This window comes from Sinohyriopsis cumingii, chromosome 14, assembly GCF_028554795.1.
Source record: "Sinohyriopsis cumingii isolate HCF-2022 chromosome 14, ASM2855479v2, whole genome shotgun sequence".
Lineage (NCBI taxonomy): Eukaryota > Metazoa > Mollusca > Bivalvia > Unionida > Unionidae > Sinohyriopsis > Sinohyriopsis cumingii.
In genome coordinates this window covers 107654662-107674075 of record NC_142974.1, presented here as the reverse complement: position 1 = coordinate 107674075, position 19414 = coordinate 107654662, and the positions used below count along the sequence as shown (strand labels likewise).

At 38.9% G+C, this 19414-nt stretch overlaps 1 protein-coding gene across 1 annotated transcript in view; it reads left to right on the top strand.

The window, feature by feature from the left end:
* The first annotated feature begins 2844 nt into the window (after positions 1-2844).
* The window catches only part of LOC149784579 (uncharacterized), a 60593-nt gene continuing 44023 nt past the window's right edge, over positions 2845-19414 (top strand). Inside the window, exon 1 of the mRNA XM_089933009.1 lies at positions 2845-3082. Coding sequence (XP_089789135.1) covers positions 2845-3082 — 238 coding nt within the window. The remainder of the gene's footprint in view (positions 3083-19414) is intronic.

The window sequence follows — 19414 nt, the reverse complement described above, 5'->3', positions numbered from 1 at the left end:
TTCCAAATGTGAGACGGAATGATGATGTAGGTTTGTTTGCCAGCATTTTTTTAAACTAAGGTGAGCATGTTACTGGTGTACAGATATGCATGCATGTGACTGTATTTGCAACAAATATTATAAATTGATTGAAGGATGCAATGCAATGTCCTTGTATGGCCAATAGAAAAGACGAGGCTGAAAAAGGAGATAGATCTTAGATGAAAGAATTCAGCGGAAGATTATATAAATAATATTGCAAAGTAATATTGTAAAATAACGCAAATACTGCTATTATAATTTTAAAATTAAGAAGTTAGATGTTGAACTAATAGAAGTTTTTGATATTGTTTGTCACACATTTACATGTAGACATGGCAATTATTTACATCGATTTGAAATTCATGCCATAGCTGGCCTTGCACTGTATTCATTCAGATTCCGGTGCAAATTCATGACGGTAACTGGCCTTGCACTGTATACATTCAGATTGCTGTGCAAATTCATGCCGTAACTGGCCTTGTATACATTCAGATTCCGGTGAAAATCATGCCGTAACTGGCCTTGTATACATTCAGATTCCTGTGCAAAATCATGCCGTAAATGGCCATGTATACATTCGGATTCCGGTGTAAATTTATGCCGTAACTGTCCTTGTATACCTTCAGATTCCGGTACAAATTCATGCTGTAACTGGCCTTGTATACATTCAGATTGAGATATAAATGTTTCGAGTGCATGACATATCCAGATCTACTTTGACAGTTTTGTTGTCTCCGTACTTTAAATGGAATTTTGCTGTTGCAGTCAATAGTTTGCATGTCTGTCCATCCTTCTGCTACAAAACTAGCCATTACTTATCATTCACAATTAATTTTATGAGGAGGGCCTAAACAATAATCTGCCTCATCCCTCCAAATACATGTTCAGCTTTTATTTTCTTTGAGAGTAAATGTATGACAAATTAAATTCAGAAAAAGATGTATCACATTTTTTTAATTGATCTGCAGACGACATTCTTGGATTTCATGTTCCAAATGTGAGAGGAAGTGATTATGTAAGTTTGTTTGCTAGAAAACAAGTAACCTATTAATGATAGACTGTTACAGGTGTAGGGATATACGTCTGCCACTGTGCTTGCAATTAATATATTATATATTATTAAATATAATGTATTATTGACTTATCTGTAATGCGTAAGAAAGAAATTAAAAGTTTGTAATCTCTGCAAACTGATATTAATATTTTACTTGGTTCCTTTAGCGCAGTGTTGCATCTTCAGTTGTATGGATATGAAAGAAACTGACATTAGGTCATGTTCTATTGACCTTTTAATTAACAAAGCAGTGCGTTCAAATATATAGGACTGAAACAGTACATTTAGAAAGCTAACATAATGTTCCGCTATTTAAAATGCATTGCTTAATCTGACAGAGCATTCGCCTTGGATGCGGGAGGTCGTAGGTTCGATCCCCGACTGAGTCATATCATGGACACATACAAATTGTACTAATAGCTGCCTCGCTTGGCGCTCAGCATTAAGAGGTTAGTTTAGGACTGATCGGCCTGGTGTCAGGATAATGTGACTGTGTGTGACATCATGCTACATGTCTGGGGCACGATTTCCCAGTTCTAGATATCGCTATAAACTACCACACTATAGAAATCGTAGCAATATGATTGAAACATTATAAAAGCTACGTTACAAATCCAAATCACACACACACACACACACACACACACACATGTATTCGAATAGTCTACTGTCAACTAATGGGAGAGACCTGTATATCCTAAATGTTGGCAGTCCAGGAACCTTTATTGGTGCCTGTCTAGTCTATAGGGAATATTCAGGTTTTTCCCTTCGGTTTTGTCATGACTGTCGAGTTTGATTGATAAAGAAATTGTAGTCCTAGCTATTACAAAAGGCATTATATATTATAGGAAATATTTAATTAAACTTTAAATTATTTAAATAAATTTTATTTCCTTGTCTTTTGATCTATGAGTCATGGGTATAATTTGTGATGGTCAAGATACAGATTGGTTGTGCTTGCTCTTCTTTGTCATGTTCACTTACTAGACAGCAAACGTAATTTGGAAATTAATTAAAAACACGAATTTGTTTTAAGAATAATACACACACACACACACACAGATATATATATATATATATATATATATATATATATATATATATATATATATATATATATATATATATTCTAATTTATTACACTTTCAGACGCATGTACTGTGACACATGTCACTGTCCCTATTTTAAAATTAGTCAAATGAAGTGCAATTTGATCTAATTGTACATTTTTTGATCAGCTGTTGACTTAGATGGTGCCTGATTTTGCAGTATTACCACGTATATAGCCACAGGAAAGTATCATAAAGTTATGCAAACATTTCTCACAATTATGCATGTTGCAGATGCAAAATAATTTCACTTTAATACCTGCCCCTTTTTCAGAAGCACATATTAACTGTAGAGTAGAAATCTTATTAGTGCCTGTCGAATCTACTACAGTGTACATATCAGTAGATCTCTATTTTATTGAGATTGTAGATTTAACATTTGTGGTTTATTTTCTGTTTTATTTGTGCATAATTGAACACTAATAAATTGCATATGGTGAGTTTTATTGGCAAAGGATTTATAAATGTTGACTACTAACATGAATAAAAATGATATTGATAGAAAACTCAGATTTAGTTCTCTAAATTTTCAAGTCCATACTTTTTAAAATCTGCCTCATTGTTTATATATATATATATATATATATATATATATATATATATATATATATATATATATATATATATATATATATAGGTGTTCCAATAGAAATTCTGAAAATGGATGACAGATCAATCCAACTTTTTGAAGAGGCTCTGAAGGATGGAAAGGAAACTGTACACAGCATACGTATCATGGTTGTCGGACACATGGGTGGAGGCAAAACAACCCTGGTCAAGCGTCTTCTTGGAGAGGAGGTAAACATTTCCCAGAGACGTAGTACGGAAGGCATAGATGTCTATGTCAATTGCTGTGATGTTTCTTTGTCAACCCATAAATGGATAAGGCGAACAAAAGGTATGTGGGCATAAATAACAATAATCATACAAGATTTACCTCTCGGTATTTATACAAATGCCATGAAGTGAAAAGTATCATGTTATACTGTTATCTGTTTATCCGTCTCTATTTCACTTCTTCACAATGACAAAGGATACCACACTTTGTAAATATTTTGCATTTGGGTCAAGGAACAGACCTAGATGTGTCAGTTTCTTGCTTAAAAGGTCTAGCATCAGGGTCAAGGTCACTGTGGCTAATGGAGGGAAACTTCACACACGATAAGCAATGACAAATTTTCAAACTATTGTGTACTTGAAGTAACTGTTACTGCTTCTAGATATACACAGATAAGGGGGGTTGTTTATGTCATGATATTTACCTTTTACTACAGGTATTTAGTACTGAATGTTAGTACATTGCCTAAGTTGTGTGTATAATTATTATACTGCTAAAATTTGCATTTTTCTTCTACATCATTTGTCTGAATGTATATGCTGCTTGCTTTTAATCACCCTCTGTTGCATTCTAACCTGCTTTGTAACATAGCTACACGGTGAGTGATATCTGTACTAACACCATATAAGCCATTAACCAGGCAGTCTTGGTAGAAGTGCCTGGGGGTTCAGGTTAGAAGGATGACTATTCCCTTGTATAGGAATGCAACAATTTGACCATGAAAATGGGTGGGGTGGGGTGTGTGTATGCCAGTCATGGGTTGATTATTAGCACGCATTCTTTGTGCACATGAGGATTTTTATAAATAGATTGAATATCATTAAAGAACATGTGAATTTTTACACCCGTATACAAAATTGGTAATCAGGTTTACTGCATCGTTATGTTGCTTATATATATATATATATATATATATATATATATATATATATATATATATATATATATATATATATATACATACATACATATATATATATATATATATATATATATATATATATATATATATATATATATATATATATATATATACGTGTGTGTGTGTATATGTGTGTGTTTATTCTGGTTATGCAAGGAATCACACACTCTATATAATATTGTAGGAATCACAGAGGCTTGTATCATTGCTTAAATTGAATTATCTTTTATACAGGTAGATATAGTAATATTTATTATAATAGTACATATATGACATGTATACTGTAAGCAACAATATGAGCCCCTGTGTATGAATACAATTTAGTATTACAAAATGGCAATGGTCAGCATGCCATCACAGGGTCTCATATCGTTGTTTACAATTCAACTATCAATCATACATATAGTATAAAATAATTCAAAGGAGGACACTTCTATCCTTTCTCGTATGATCTATTTAAAAATCAATGCTGGTATTTCAAGCTACATTTTACATAGCGTAATTTTGTACAGATGTTTAGCTCAGGCTTTTCACTTTGTATGCCATCCAAGTTTTGGCTCACTATCTTATCTTTAAGGAATGCCAGACCATTTTTGCACGCTACTTCTTGACATGGCCATGATTATGCCTGCTTGAGATGCAAGTGGAATGCTGCTGAATGGAATACTGTCCTCTTATTGGTTAAAAGAAAATTATATACTGCATTTGTTGTACGGTCTAACACCATTTTTCAGCACACGATAGGCTATATATGGCGGCCAGTATTAATGGTGGAAGAAGAACCTGGGAAAACCCCAGAAAGAACCACCAATCCACGAGAAGCTACTGGCATGCTTTCTCACATACCCACATTAGCCGAATCCGAGACATGAACCCACGCACACAGAGGGGTGATGGCACTGATCCATAACGGAGAGCGCTTTATACCACTCGACCACTCGGGGCCCCCTATCATGCATTTATTTATAAATTGTTTTCAATTGGCCAATGAGAAGACATGTAACAGGCATTTGATAGTTCTGCAAGTTCATCCTAAAGTGAAAATTTATGGATATGAGATGTTTTGTTTTCAAATACTTGGAGAAGTCTTGTGTTTTGGCATTTTGATATGAATAAAGGCATTTATCAAATAACTTTAATTATTACTCTATAAGCAATACAATGTGAGCAATGTAATAACAATTGAACAATATAAAAATTTAATGGTCACCCTATTTTTGTTAAAAGACTTGGAGGTCATTATTGACTGCCACGAATCCCTCTATTACTTATATCTTGGCATCCGTCCGTCTACGAGAGACGATGGCATAGCTCCAAAGTACGCTTTTGCTTATCCTTCTTTTTAGCTCTCTTTTCAGCTTGCTTTATTCTTCTCTTTTCCTCTGCGTTTTGAACTCCCTGCCTGACAGCTAGACGCCAGCTGGAACGGTTGTTTGCACAGCTCTCCCAGTCGTTGGCATTGATGTTTGCTGTCTTCATATCCTTCTTGCAAACATCTTTGTAGCGCAGATGTGGTCGTCCAGTTGGTCGTGCACCTTCTGCTAACTCCCCATATAACAGGTCCTTGGGAATGCGACCTAGGTCCATTCTCTTGACATGGCCGAGCCAGCGAAGGCGCCTCCCGCTGAGTATGGAGAACATGCTGTTCATGTTGGCGCGTTCTAGAACCTCTGTGTTGGGTACTTTGTCCTGCCACTGGATGTGCAGAATGCGCCGCAGACATCTCAGGTGGAAGCTGTTGAGTTTCCTCTCGTGTCTTGCATAGGTGGTCCATGTTTCGCTGCTGTAGAGAAGTGAGCTGAGCACGCACGCTTGGTAGACACGCAGTTTGGTCTTCTCTGTGAGGTTGGGGTTGTTCCAGACCCTCTGGTTAAGTCTGGCCATCACTGCTGCTGCCTTGGCAATCCTGCCGCCCACCTCAGAATCAATGGAGAGTGAGCTGGAGATGTTAGACCCGAGGTATGTGAAGTTCTCGACAACTTCCAAATTGTATCCATCGATGGAGACAGAGGGAGGGGAGTCTGTGTCCTGTGCCATGACATTTGTTTTCTTCAAACTGATGGTCAGTCCAAATTCCTTACATGCATGGGAGAGGCAGCATACCAGCTGCTGAAGTCCATCTTCCGTGTGTGATGTCAAGGCTGCATCGTCGGCAAAGAGCAATTCACGGATGAGTACCTCTGTGACTTTAGTCTTAGCACGGAGACAGGCGATGTTGAACAGCTTGCCGTCAGCCCTGGTATGGATGTACACTCCCTCGCTGCAGTCCTTGAATGCGTACTGGAGAAGCATGGAGAAGAAGATGGCAAAGAGCGTCGGTGCAAGGACACAGCCTTGTTTGACTCCGCTAACGACTGGGAATGCTTCAGATGTTGCGCCATTGAAGCACACTGTGCTGTGCATGTTCTCGTGGAACGACATAATGACAGCAAGCAGACGTGGGGGGCAGCCGATCTTCTGCAGAAGTCTGAAGAGTCCACTCCGACTAACCATGTCAAACGCCTTCGTCAGGTCTATGAAGGCAACGTAGAGGGGCATGCGCTGCTCGCGACACTTCTCCTGCAGCTGACGTAGTGAGAAGATCATGTCTACAGTTGACCTGCCGGCTCGAAATCCACACTGGGATTCTGGGTAGACGCGGGAGGCTAGGATCTGCAAGCCTGCCAAGGCAACACGGGCGAAGGCCTTTCCGACGACGCTGAGGAGGGAGATGCCCCGATAGTTGTTGCAGTTGCTACGGTCTCCTTTGTTTTTGTACAAACTGACGATGTTGGCATCACGCATGTCCTGTGGGATGTATCCCTGTTCCCAGCAAAGGCAGAGGAGTGTGTGTAGGGGCTGGAGCAGTGCTGGTTTTCCGCTCTTGAGGACTTCAGGCGGAATGCCGTCGCCTCCGGGAGCCTTCCCACAGGCAAGGCAATCGATGGCTTTTCCGAGCTCTTCCAGGGTGGGCTGTGTGTCTAGCTCCTCCATGACAGGCAGGTCTGGAATGGCGTCCAGGGCAGTTCCAGTGACATTGTTTTGGGTTGCATAAAGCTCGAGATAGTGCTCAACCCATCGCTGCAGTTGTTTCCCCTGGTCTGTGATGACTTCGCCCGTCTTGGACTTGAGGGGGGCGGTCTTGTAGCCGGTGGGGCCTGTCGCTTGTTTGATACCCTCATACATTCCTCTTGTATCCCCGGTGTCAGCAGCTGTCTGTATACTGTTGCAAAGGTTCAGCCAGTAGGTGTTGGCACAGCGGCGGGCGGTCTTCTGGGCGTTATTCCTTGCAATCCTGAGGGCTTGTAGTGTTCTGGGGCTAGGTGCAGCCTTGTATGCCAGGAGGGCTTTCCTCTTTGCCTCAGTCACGGGCTCCATCTCCTCCCAGTTTGCCTCATACCAGTCGACATTCTTTCGCTCCCTCTTCCCGTAAGCTGTGATGGCTGAATTGTACACAGAGTCACGGATATGGGACCACTTGGAATCAATGGTGTCATCAGGTGTCACTTTGGTGAGGGCTTCCTTCAGTTTGCTGATGAACTGCTGTGTTTTCTCTGGGTTGCTTGCACAGCAGGTGTTGATACGTGGGTGACCCTTCTTCTTGGCGTGGTGCAGCTTCTTGGGTAATATTCGTACCTTGCTGGCCACGAGGGAATGGTCCGTGTCACAATCGGCACTGTGGTAGCTGCGGGTAAGAAGGACACTGGCCAGTTCTGCACGCCTGGTGATGACGAGGTCAAGCTGGTGCCAGTGGCGTGAACGTAGGTGTCTCCACGACACCTGGTGGATCTCCTTGCATTTGAAGAAAGTGTTTGTCACACATAGGCTGTGGGAGCAGCACATCTCCAGCAGTCGCTGACCATTCTCGTTGATCTTGCCCCTTCCGTAAAAGCCGAGACAGGTGGACCAGGCCTCATGGTCAGCTCCCACTCTAGCATTGAAGTCTCCTAGTAAGTAAAGGCTTTCATTGTTGGGGATACTGGATATTGCCTGATCCAGAGCCTCATAAAACTTGTCTTTCTCCTCGTAGGTGGAGTAGAGGGTTGGAGCGTACACACTGAAGATGTTGACCGGGCCTAAGGATGTTGACAGCCGGAGGGCAAAGATTCTCTCAGTACCTGATGATGGAGGTTCAATGAAGGCGATTAGCGTGTTCTTGACGGCAAAGCCTACACCATGCTGCCTAGGTTCATCCAAGGGCTTCCCCTGCCAAAAGAATGTGTAATTGGCTTCCCTGATGGTGCCGCTGTCAGCCAGTCGGGTCTCCTGGAGGCAGGCAATGTCGATGTTCAGTCGGGAGAGTTCTCTATCAATGACGGCAGTCTTCCGTGCATCGTCGATCTGCTGTAGGTCAGTGGTCAATCCAGGACACATGGTCCTGATGTTCCAGGTTGCAAAACGAAGAGTTGGAGTCTTTTTATTTCTTCTTTTAGTCTTTCCTGGTGCAGAGTTTTGTGGCCCACTTGTCGAGATGGTTCTCTAAGCTCCACGCACCCAGTGAAGCAGGCAGGCCATGGCGGGCAGCACCTTACTGACTGGGGGCTGCCCAGCTTGAGGCGGGCGGTAGCTGTCCAGTGAGACCTGATGATCTCTCCCACCGTCAGAAGTAACCCCTGGCGCCAAGCTCTACGCCAATCGAGCTTTGACTTAGAACCGGTAAACTGCTACTTCTCGTGTTGTGCCGACGCCGTACGACGACGCTGGAGTGTCCTCTCCAGTGTTGCTATGAAGCCTGGGCAGGGTGGTATGGAGAATCAGCTGTTGCCCATGCAGCAGATCCCCCCTCTCCACGCAGCTGGTGTGCCCAAGGGAACGACGAATGCCGATACAACTTGGCACCAACGGCGTCGCAGGAGTTGCCGGAATGACGTTGGAGTCAGTGTCATACCGCCTTAGGGACTCCATCTCCGGATTTTCTGTCGGGGTTTACTCCCTTAGCCTTTCCCATGAGTGGGTATAGCCACAAGGCAGCAGAGGTTTGGAATCGGAGTTTTCCTTCTCCTAGATGAGCTACCATCCAAGGTTTACGAGTCCCATCTACCCGAAGCAACTGGTTTTAAGGCGCCAGTGGGCCGCCTTCACCCCTTCTCCTGTTAGTAGAAAACATGGTCTGCCGGGCTTCAAATCTAAGCCACTCGCGAAGGCCAGGAGCTGGATTTTAGTTGACAGAGGCAGTAAGAGACACAGGCCGTATGGGGCATTTTGGAGGATTGGGGCGCTTGTCTCCCACTCCCACCCCGGGCAATGTCAACCTTAGACCACTCTATTACTTATAACACCTCATAAAACATCCAACATTTGGCCTTAAAATGTCCAGGGTACAACACCAAGGTAATCAATTGGCAACTTGCTGCATATAACTGTCTGCATTTGTACCCTGATTACCACGTATCATGGCACTGATATTACATTTCTTGTCTCTTTTGAACTGGTTTCAACTGGTTACTGTTAGCTTGTCATGATGCACACAGATACACAATTGTTTTTCTCTGAAAACAAAAACAAGAAAAAGCTCTTTTTGTTTTTCAAAGGCCATTGATTCCACCCATAAAATCGTATTTGTAGTTGACTGCATTTAAATTGTCTATTTGTCCTACAATAAAATCAAAGAAACTCCAATATTTGATTTAAAAGTTGATCCACTCAAGTCATAATTGATTCCCTCTTCCTCTGTCTTAAACACCAAAATTAATCTCAAAACCTAACGGATTTTGCAGATAGTACAAAGCCCACATAGATCTGGTAAGGTCACGGATTTGAGTCCTTGTATAAAAAAAATCCCATGTATAATGTAACATCCTTGGGTAGCATGTGTATATGTGACTGTTAACAGTGTGTGTGTATGTAGTTTACCTGTAACTGTATTGCAAACAAATTAATGTATGTGTGCATATTTATCTTAAAATTAACTAAATAACCAAACTCTGAGTTTAGATTCCTCAGTTTATCGCAAAAATAATTTCATCAAACTCAACAATAACATGTAACTATTTAGCTAAAGAATAAACATAAGAATTAAAATAATTTAAGCTATCATCGTATTTAATGATACTGGCACAGTCATGAATATCACAGTAAAATACACAAAATAAAACTTGGTTTGATGACTAAAATCTCAGTGACAACAGTTAAAATGAATATTGAAATGGAATTATAATGAAAATTTCTGATCACCAAACATTCTTATAAAAATTAATCCTTTATGCTTATAATGTTAAAGAAATAATTTATGTGCAATAATTGTACTTATTACTTCCCCCTCCCTTATCTGATATAGACCATACTCAAATCAGCTTTATTTAAGTACAAGTTGAAATACTAATAAATTTAATATAAGAACCTATAATGTTGATTTCTGACCTAAAATAGGATAGATCCTTAATATAAATTTTTGACCATTCCTCCACATTCCGACAGGCTTCTGTTTTTTTTTTATATCCTATGAAATCCGGTAAGGCGTACGGAATTCTATGGATAACAGCTGCAGAAAATCTTACCCCCACTACGGAATATATTCAAGAAAATTAGAATATTCAGTGAAAAATAACTAATTTTTACAGTATCTTGATAGATATTCAATTAAATAATAATTACCTCACACGGAACACAATACCTTTGTGAAGAAATATAAAATCAAACTTTTCGACAAAACTTCTGAAATTTTTCAAGCGCGATTCAAAACTAGTGATGACCCGGAAGTGAGCATTAACAAGGTCACCGCAATGAGGTCAAACACCGCATCAGACTTAGAAGTAACAGCAACGAAAACAATTGACAACCGCAGGCTCAAAACAATGGACGGGAAGAAAATTATATAACAGGTACAGTATTTATAACATAAGAGTTGGTTGCATTCACTGCCAACCATTTGATTGCTGATTGTTCTTGAAAACATGGTTATCAGTCATCGACGTGACCCCCCCCCCCCCCATATACACTACTGTAAACAAGCTAAATCTCACATTACCCTCTGCTTAATGTGAAGTGTCCTCACAAACATAAAAGAATTACAATATGATATATTTGGCCTGATTAGACAAATAAACCTTTTTAACAAATATATGATTGATTCCTGCATATTCAATAAAAAAATAACAACAAAAACATTCTCAGTCTGCAATAAATAAAACATTCTGTAAAATATCCTCAGAGTTATGCATATTGAATGTGCCTTGAGAACTCAAATCATGCATAAATATAACTATAGTGTAGAAATTTAAAAATGTACAGAACACTCTATACAACAAATGTAATTGCTTAATACGATATGAATACACCATAATAACTACAACACAACTGTTAATTTGCTAACATAGCAGTTACATGAAAGAGTCAGTCAGTATAAATCATATACAGATACGATTAAATGACCTTAGATGACAGTAAGAGTGACTTTATAACTCATATATGACACACATATAATTTAAGTGCTATAAATAGAAACTGAACATATAACTCGTAACACTTATTACGTCAACTGGACCTGTGTACAACATGAACACCATAACTATTCCATAAATCAATTAAATTTGAACTTGACATTGAATATCATCATCCAAAATGCATAGAGAATTAAAATATCATTTTTTCTGGAATATATTGCTTGGGAATAAATACTTAATTCAGTTACATAGCAAAGGCACTAAATACTAATTCTTTAAAGTTTATTTATATACAAATTTCTATATCTCCAAGATAAAATCATTGATATAGTTATTTTTAATATGAACCAAATTAATAAGTCAAATACTTAAAATGTAACTGAATTTTAGTTTAAGATCCAGCATATAGAACAAAAACAAATTGTTCTTCCTCAATCAATTGTTCTTCCTCAATCTATATGTAACAATATTGCTATGTTAATTTAATATGTATGATGTCACCTTTCATTTATCCTCTTCTCTCAATCTCTCTCAACTACTCTATCACCTCTCCTTCTCTCTTCCTCGCTTCTTGATCTCTTCCCCACCAGGTACTTCCTGTCTACCAGTCCATCACTCTCACATGGTTTCCCCTTGATGATTTGTAACACCACTTGTATGGCTTGCCTTCATTTTATTGAACATTTTTGTTTTCTCCCTTTGAACTTCTCCCTCTTACAACGTCTTGGCTAAATGTTGTAACTAATCTCTTAATGCATACAAAATATATGCAAACTATAACTGACTTGCTTGTCAAACATACATCAAGCACCCTATCTGTCAGCCTTATCTCAGACCTCTAAGATGCTGATTCAGCAGTGGGAAAGTCTATATTACCAATAGCACTGCTTTTAGAACACTAAATCTAGGTCCTTCGATGTGTAACAGTCCTGGGAGGGTGTCTTCATTATGCTTTTCTAACAGTCACGTTGCATTCATGGCCTCCTCCAGCACATCATCTGGAAAATTGATTTTAATGGGTCTTGCCTTTCAGTGTTCACTCTTCCTTGCCCATGAATAGAATAAACTGTGGTTCTCCATTTTTTCAGCCTCTTCATATCTCTGGCTAGTATCACATATGGGTGTGGGTTTTGGAGTAGGATGGCCATTTACAATCTCACCCAAGATTCTAATTCCTGTATATTTGCTTGCTGCTTTGGATAGTGTTCAACATTCTGTTCCATGTCACTTTGTTTCGAACAGGTAAACATAAACAAATTATGCAATAACATGGTACTACATCCGGAGTAAATATATTTACTATAAATGTGTTCAATAATTCTGATGCGTTCTCCTATGTGATTTTGACATCTCAGACACTGGTAGTCCCTTCCCTTTGTATTAATGAAATTTGACACTTCAATCATTTGGCAGCCATGCTATAACTGTATTAAAAAAACATTTAAAGCATTTTGTAATAAATGGATATTTTGCATTACTCTTACAACACTGTACAAGTCAATATGACTCTTGACAGCTACAATTGAGAGAGAGAGAGAGAACTGTTTACTGAAAATCTAACACAGCTTTGACCCATCCAAGAGGATAGTTTCCTCTACATGGTTTCATTTTGTCATGAGGAATGACCTCTTTGCCATGAACATCAAACTGGATCAGGTAATCTTCACCACTCATCTTCTTATTGACCAAAACATGTCCATCGTATGATTTCTGAAACTTTGGACAAACTGCTTCACTGCTTGTTGTGGAGATACTACACCAAATCACCAGGCTGGTAAACTTGGCGTGCTTGATTCACATCATAATTGTCCTTCTATCGCTTGTCTGCAGCCTGAAGGTGTTCACGAGCTAGGATGTGACCTCTCTGTATCTTCTCCTTCATCAGTTCCAAATAGACTCCATAGGAAGATAGAGTTTCATTGAAACGGTTTGCGCAACTCTCAAATACGATCTCTGCAGGTAATCTTACTTCACGGTTCAACATCAACAATTTAGGAGTCATCCCAGTACTCCCTTGTGGTGATGCTCTATATGCACCAGAAATGCAACCTAGGTTAAAATCCCATTAATTTTGCTGTATGGATAGATATGCCCTTAACATCTGGACTAGCATCTTGTTAAATCGCTCCACTTGACCATTGCCATGGGGATTTCTTGGTGTTGTCTTGGTGTTCAGAAAGATCACAAAGTTCTGCAAAAGCCCTACTTTACTAATTTGGACCCTGGTCACTTTACATATTAGCAGGATAGCCATAACGACTTATAACTTCATTCAGAATAACTTGGGTTGTAGTCTCAACTGTTTGATCAGGCACAGGAAATACTTCCACCCATTTGATAAAATGGTCTGTGACAACTAATATGAATGTTTCCTTTTGGTGTTCTAAGAAATGGTCCAATAATTTTCATCATCATCTTATAGGGCTAAATTTAGTTATTTCAGTTGCTATGGTATTTATATAAGTTTTGGAAGAGAAAATATTTTTGTGCATAAATGTTCTAAATTTTCTCCATAAAATTAATAACAGTATGTCTATAATAGAGAAGTAATTCTACAGTCTGCTGTTGGATTTAGAGGCAGAGATTTGGCGTCAATGCTATTCAAATGATATGGTGTAAAGTTACAGTCTTGAGAAATTGAAACAATGGACAGTATGATTATGTGTTTGTAAAGCTAATTAAAATCAATTATAGCAAGTTTGCCTTAATACTTAAACATTAAAATTAGTGACCATTTGAAGGGAAATTTTAATCTCTTTTATTAAGTATAAAGTGCTTAAAATAGAGTTGGGTAGTTGTAGTTTAAATTTGAATTAATTTGCTCATAAAGGATAAAGTTGCAAGTAATTTTCTACTGAAAACAATATTTTTGGAAATTCTAACATACAGTATCAGTGGGAAAAGAGTGTATATGGAGACTACATATATGGCTTTATTTTGGATTACATAAGTTAGATTATATGCATTTTGATATGTAGATTAGAGTTAGATAAAGGGTCTGCACCTAACACAATCAGACCAGAAGTTTAGTTTTAGAATAGGTCTTCAGGGAATGTTCACTATGAAGTCCACTAAATTCTTCTCTTTAGTTTTTTTTTCTCCAATATATGCCCAGAGAGTGACCCATTATGCATCTGGTACATCACTTCTCTCTGCAAAGAGCTAAGAATGAGTAATTCAGGATATGAAACTAAGCCATCCCTTTTATCAAACTTTCTGAAGACAACACCTTGTTTCAAAATAAGGTCATTCCACTGGAGTACGTAATGGCATATAGCTGGACTTGATGTGGCAAGTTCTTGTGCACATTTTCTTTTGTCCTTTTGAAGCCATTTTAAAACTGGACCCATGTCAGAGTCTTCTTGCTGTAATTGCTTCATATGAAATGCAATGAAATTGTTTGACCATTGAACATAAGATCCAATAAAGCTGGTATCACTGTGAGTAGCTACTCCAATAAAGCTGGTATCACTGTGAGTAGCTGCTCTACTAAATCCATGTATGCTCCACATAAAGTTAAACCTAAAGCAACAAAGGACATGCATGATATTTTCTTGTATTTTCTCTTCAACTTTTAAAGCCCATCTTCAGTCACAGCAGACTAGACAACTTTATAACTCTGAAGAAGGTCAGAATGTCCTGTAGTTTTGATCTCAACATATGAATCTTTTGCCTTTTTTCACTGGAATTACACTTTGACTTTTGCTGCGGTTGACTGACGTAGGTCTTTTCTCATCTGACCAGCCTGTAACCCTGGTCTCAACTGACCAGCTTTTAACCCTGGTCTCAACTGACCAGCTTTTAACCTCAGCAGTGTCTGGCTGACCTTTAACCCTGGTCTCACCTGACCAGTCCATATTCCTAACCTAACTTGGCTGCCTTTTAAACTTGGTCTCACCTGACCAGTATGCCTCAGATGATGATTGTGATATGATTCCTTTCTGACCCTGACATGGAAAACATGGAAGATTCACCAAGTTGAGAACTGCCATGATCAATACTAGAACTTGACTGAAGAGTTGACAAAAATGTTGTAGTTTGATCTGTACTTTATCCACAACTCTGTTCCATATTTGATCATTCAGCTCAATTATTTTCACTCTACAGGTGCTTGCTGCAGATGATAATGGGCCACTCTGCATATCTTTTACCCTCACCTGACATTTCTTACATGGTCCACATTTCATTCTTTTCTGTCTGCATCAGAACAACTGCATTCCTTTTGATTACAATAGTGGGATAAGCCATCTGTATTCCCATTTCTGGAACCTGGTCTATGCTGTCAATTCATACCCAGACTATTTATAGCCATCTAGCTATTCAACCCATTGGATCTTTGAGACTAAACAACCACTTTAGATATTGGTGATCACTTCTTACTTTTAATTTTCTTCCCATCAGGTAATATTTTAAATATTCAACAAAGTACCACACAGCCAGCAACTCCTTATCTGTAACACAGTAGTTTCATTCAGACTTGTTCAGTGACCTATATGCACAAGCAATGACCCTTTCTTGACCATTTTGAATCTGGGACAGGACTGTACCTATTCCAGCATCACATGCATATGTGTCAAGGATGAAGGTTCCTTCAACTCTTGGAAAAGACATTACTTCCATACGAGATAGAGCCCTTTTCAACCGATTTAAAGTTGCTTGCCACTCTTTCATCCATTCCAATGAGTTGCTCTTCTTGGTTAAGTCAAACAATGGCTTGTCTATCTTTGAAAGGTCTCAAATAAAGCATCTGTAGTAAGAACACAGGTACCCAAGAAGTGACGGAGTTCAGTCACATTTTCTTGATCCTTCCACTGGAGTATTTTCACAACATTATTTGGATCAGGGTTAACTCCATTCTTTTAGACTCTATGTCCTAGGAAGCCAACTTCATCCTTTAAAAGTTCACAAGTCTCAGCTTCAAATTGGCCATCTGTATACATTGCAACATAGCTTTGAGTCCTTGCATATATTCACAGAATGTAGTTTCATACACTATGATACCATCTGTATAGATGCTACAGGAAAAATACTGCAATCCTTCAATGCAAGTTCATCCTTTCATTGAAAAAGTGTGGGATTGTTGGTAAAACCCTGTGGCATTACTGTAAACTCAAATAAACCATGCTTAGTCATAAATGCTGTCTTAGAGATGCCTTCATCCTAACTCGGACTTGAAAGTATCCTGATGTAAGATCTAATGTACTGAAAATTTTTGCACCTGCAACTGTATCAAGGTATTCATTGACTCTTGGTTATAGGAAACACATCCACTTTTGCCACAGTATTCAATTTCCTATAATCTATACATGGACTGACAGTACCATTTTTCTTTCTGGCCAACACAGTTAGAGATGCCCATCACCAGGAGAGTTGGGTTCTTTAATTACACCTTGTGTTTTCAGTTTATCTATACTTTTTTGTTTCTTGATTAGCAAAATACCATCAATACTCTTCTGAAGAGCTGCTTTATGAGTTTTGCATTATCTGTGTCAATTGTGTGTTCTGCAAGATTCTTAAGTCCTAAATCATTCTCATCTTGAGAGAAAATATCTTGGAAATCAGTGAGCAGTTTGGCTAATTCTTTCTGTTGCTGAAACTTCTTCTTATTTGATGATTCTCTAAAAAGGGCTTTTAAATGTTCAGGTATATCTTTTTGACCGCTCCAGTGGCCTAGTGGTTAGAGCGTCCGCCTCGGATGAGGGAGGTCGTGTGTTCGATCCCTGGTCGAGTCATACCAAAGACTTACAAAAATGGTACTAACAGCTGCCTCGCCTGGCGCACAGCATTAAGAGGTTAGTGTTAGGACTGGTCGGCCCGGTGTCAGGATAATATGACTGGGTGGGACATCATGCCGCATGTCTGCGGCATGATGCCCCATTGCTAGACATCACTAAAAGCTGCCACACTGTAGACATCGTAGCGATATGACTGAAAAACTGTTAAAGCTATGTTAAAAAATCCAAATCACACACACAGGTATATCTTTTTCTAGGTTTTTCTTTTGTGTACTTCCTTGACCTTGCTTTGCTTTCTTGGTTAGAAATTTCCCTTCTTGACAAGTATTTTTTTATATAGCCTGGAAGTTTGCTTGGAGTGATATATGTTGTTTCTCTCCATTATCTTGATACATCTGGTGGCAATGTCATTCTCTTTCTCACTTTCATCATCCTCTATAACTAACACCTTTACAACCGATCCAGGTGTAACTTTCTCAGCAGTACCTATCACAGCTCCTTGTTTCAGTGAGACTGATGATAGAAAATGATTCATGACCCTCACCTTTATTGTAGTGGTAGCATTAATATCAAAAAGACTGGAAGCCATAACAAGGGGATAACTTTCTTTAAATGGCAATGTTGGTTCAATCAAAACATAACATGCACCTTCCTGAACATCATTATTATGACGATAATGAAACACATCTACAATCTGTTCACTCAAACCAATTATCAGCTAAATGAACTCTTCTGGTATGATTGTTAACAATCTGTTGACACTTATCTCTTTGGCATCATGGATGCTTTTATTCTTAATGAAAATAATGTCTGCTAGCTTCCCATCAGACCCTTTCAATGCAATGGTACCAAGCAAAACTTCATCTTTTGATTTCAGCAACAATGACTTCTTCATCCATCTTGACAGTGTATAGTTCTAAAGTGACTTTACCTTTCCCATAATCCAGAAGTGGTTCTCCTCCTGCATGCACAAAACATCCTCTGCTCCTTAATGCTGGTCTTTCAGACTCCTCTATTTTCTTGTATACATGTTCAGCTAGAACAGTTTTATCAGCACCAGTATCTACTACAAAGGTAACTGGGACTCCCTATACAGAACCCTTAACATACATGCACTTTGACTTTGTTATACCTCTATGAACAGGTATATTAATGATAGTATGTTCATTGGACAATTGCTGAATCTGATCACTAATGAGACTATTTTCCTTTAAAACCTGGATTGTCTCCAATGGCTGATGGAGTCAGTCCCCATTAGTTTAAACATTTTCGTGTGCTGAATGCCCTTAATTCGGAGCTGTTTCTGAGGTTTTCTCGGTTGTGGGCTTTCTATCATATCTGCTCTGGTTCCTTGAACATTCACATCTGAAATGAAAAGGATCACCACAAACAGAACAGGCTTTATTGAATGACTGGTAACTCTGCCTTGCACCATATGACCCATCTTGGTAACTTAGATTACCTTTGTGGACATTATCAAACCTGATGTAAGTTGGTTTCCATGAGTTTGGTTGAGAACACTATGTTAAATTAGTGGTCTGTTTCTTTATCTCTTCTTGTAGAACCTCTCTCAGCTAATCCAAATCAATTGAATCTGTCTTTGAATCTTTCTTCTACTGTTGCCTTTGTTAACTCTTGCAGATTCCTGCACTTATTTATTAAAGACTTTACTCTTATTCTTTCCTGGCACTGCCCTTGCTATCTATTCTCAGTAGACTGATTTTCATGTTCAGTCACTAGGCCATCATCTTCATCAGTGTCTGAACAGATATATTCTTTGACTGCTTGTGTTTCACTCTTCTTTATTATTACATGTTTCTTGGAAGGTCACTACTAGAAAGACAGCATCGTCTATTTATTTCGGTTCTTTAACACTCAACCTAAAAGTGAGCTTTATCATCTATCAACCCATCAAGGAACCTCCTCAGTAAATCTTCTTGTCTTGTCCCTTCATCACACTAGCATACACCTTGTAATATAACCTCTTTAATTTAGCTGCATACTCTTAATCACTCTCATCATGTTTCTGGTCTCTGTGACTAAACTGAGTGCCTTATGTTTTTGCAGTTTCAATAATCCTAAATCGACTGGCAAATTCATAATTTGCATGTACTCTATGAGACAATTGTCCATACACAAATTCACCTGCAGCACCTTGTAACCACTAACCTAATTTCTCATCCAGTGTCCACCTCTGATGATTGGTATCTTGTTCAAGTCTATTGAACCACATCTTCCAACTCTCTTTTCCAATAAAGGGTGGTAACTTGGGGCTTGCTGCTTTGATAAATTGCACTAGCTGTGTAGACTGATTCACTATCGTTCTCTGATGACAGACTTCCCATTTGCATATTTCTTTGAACAGATCCTGACA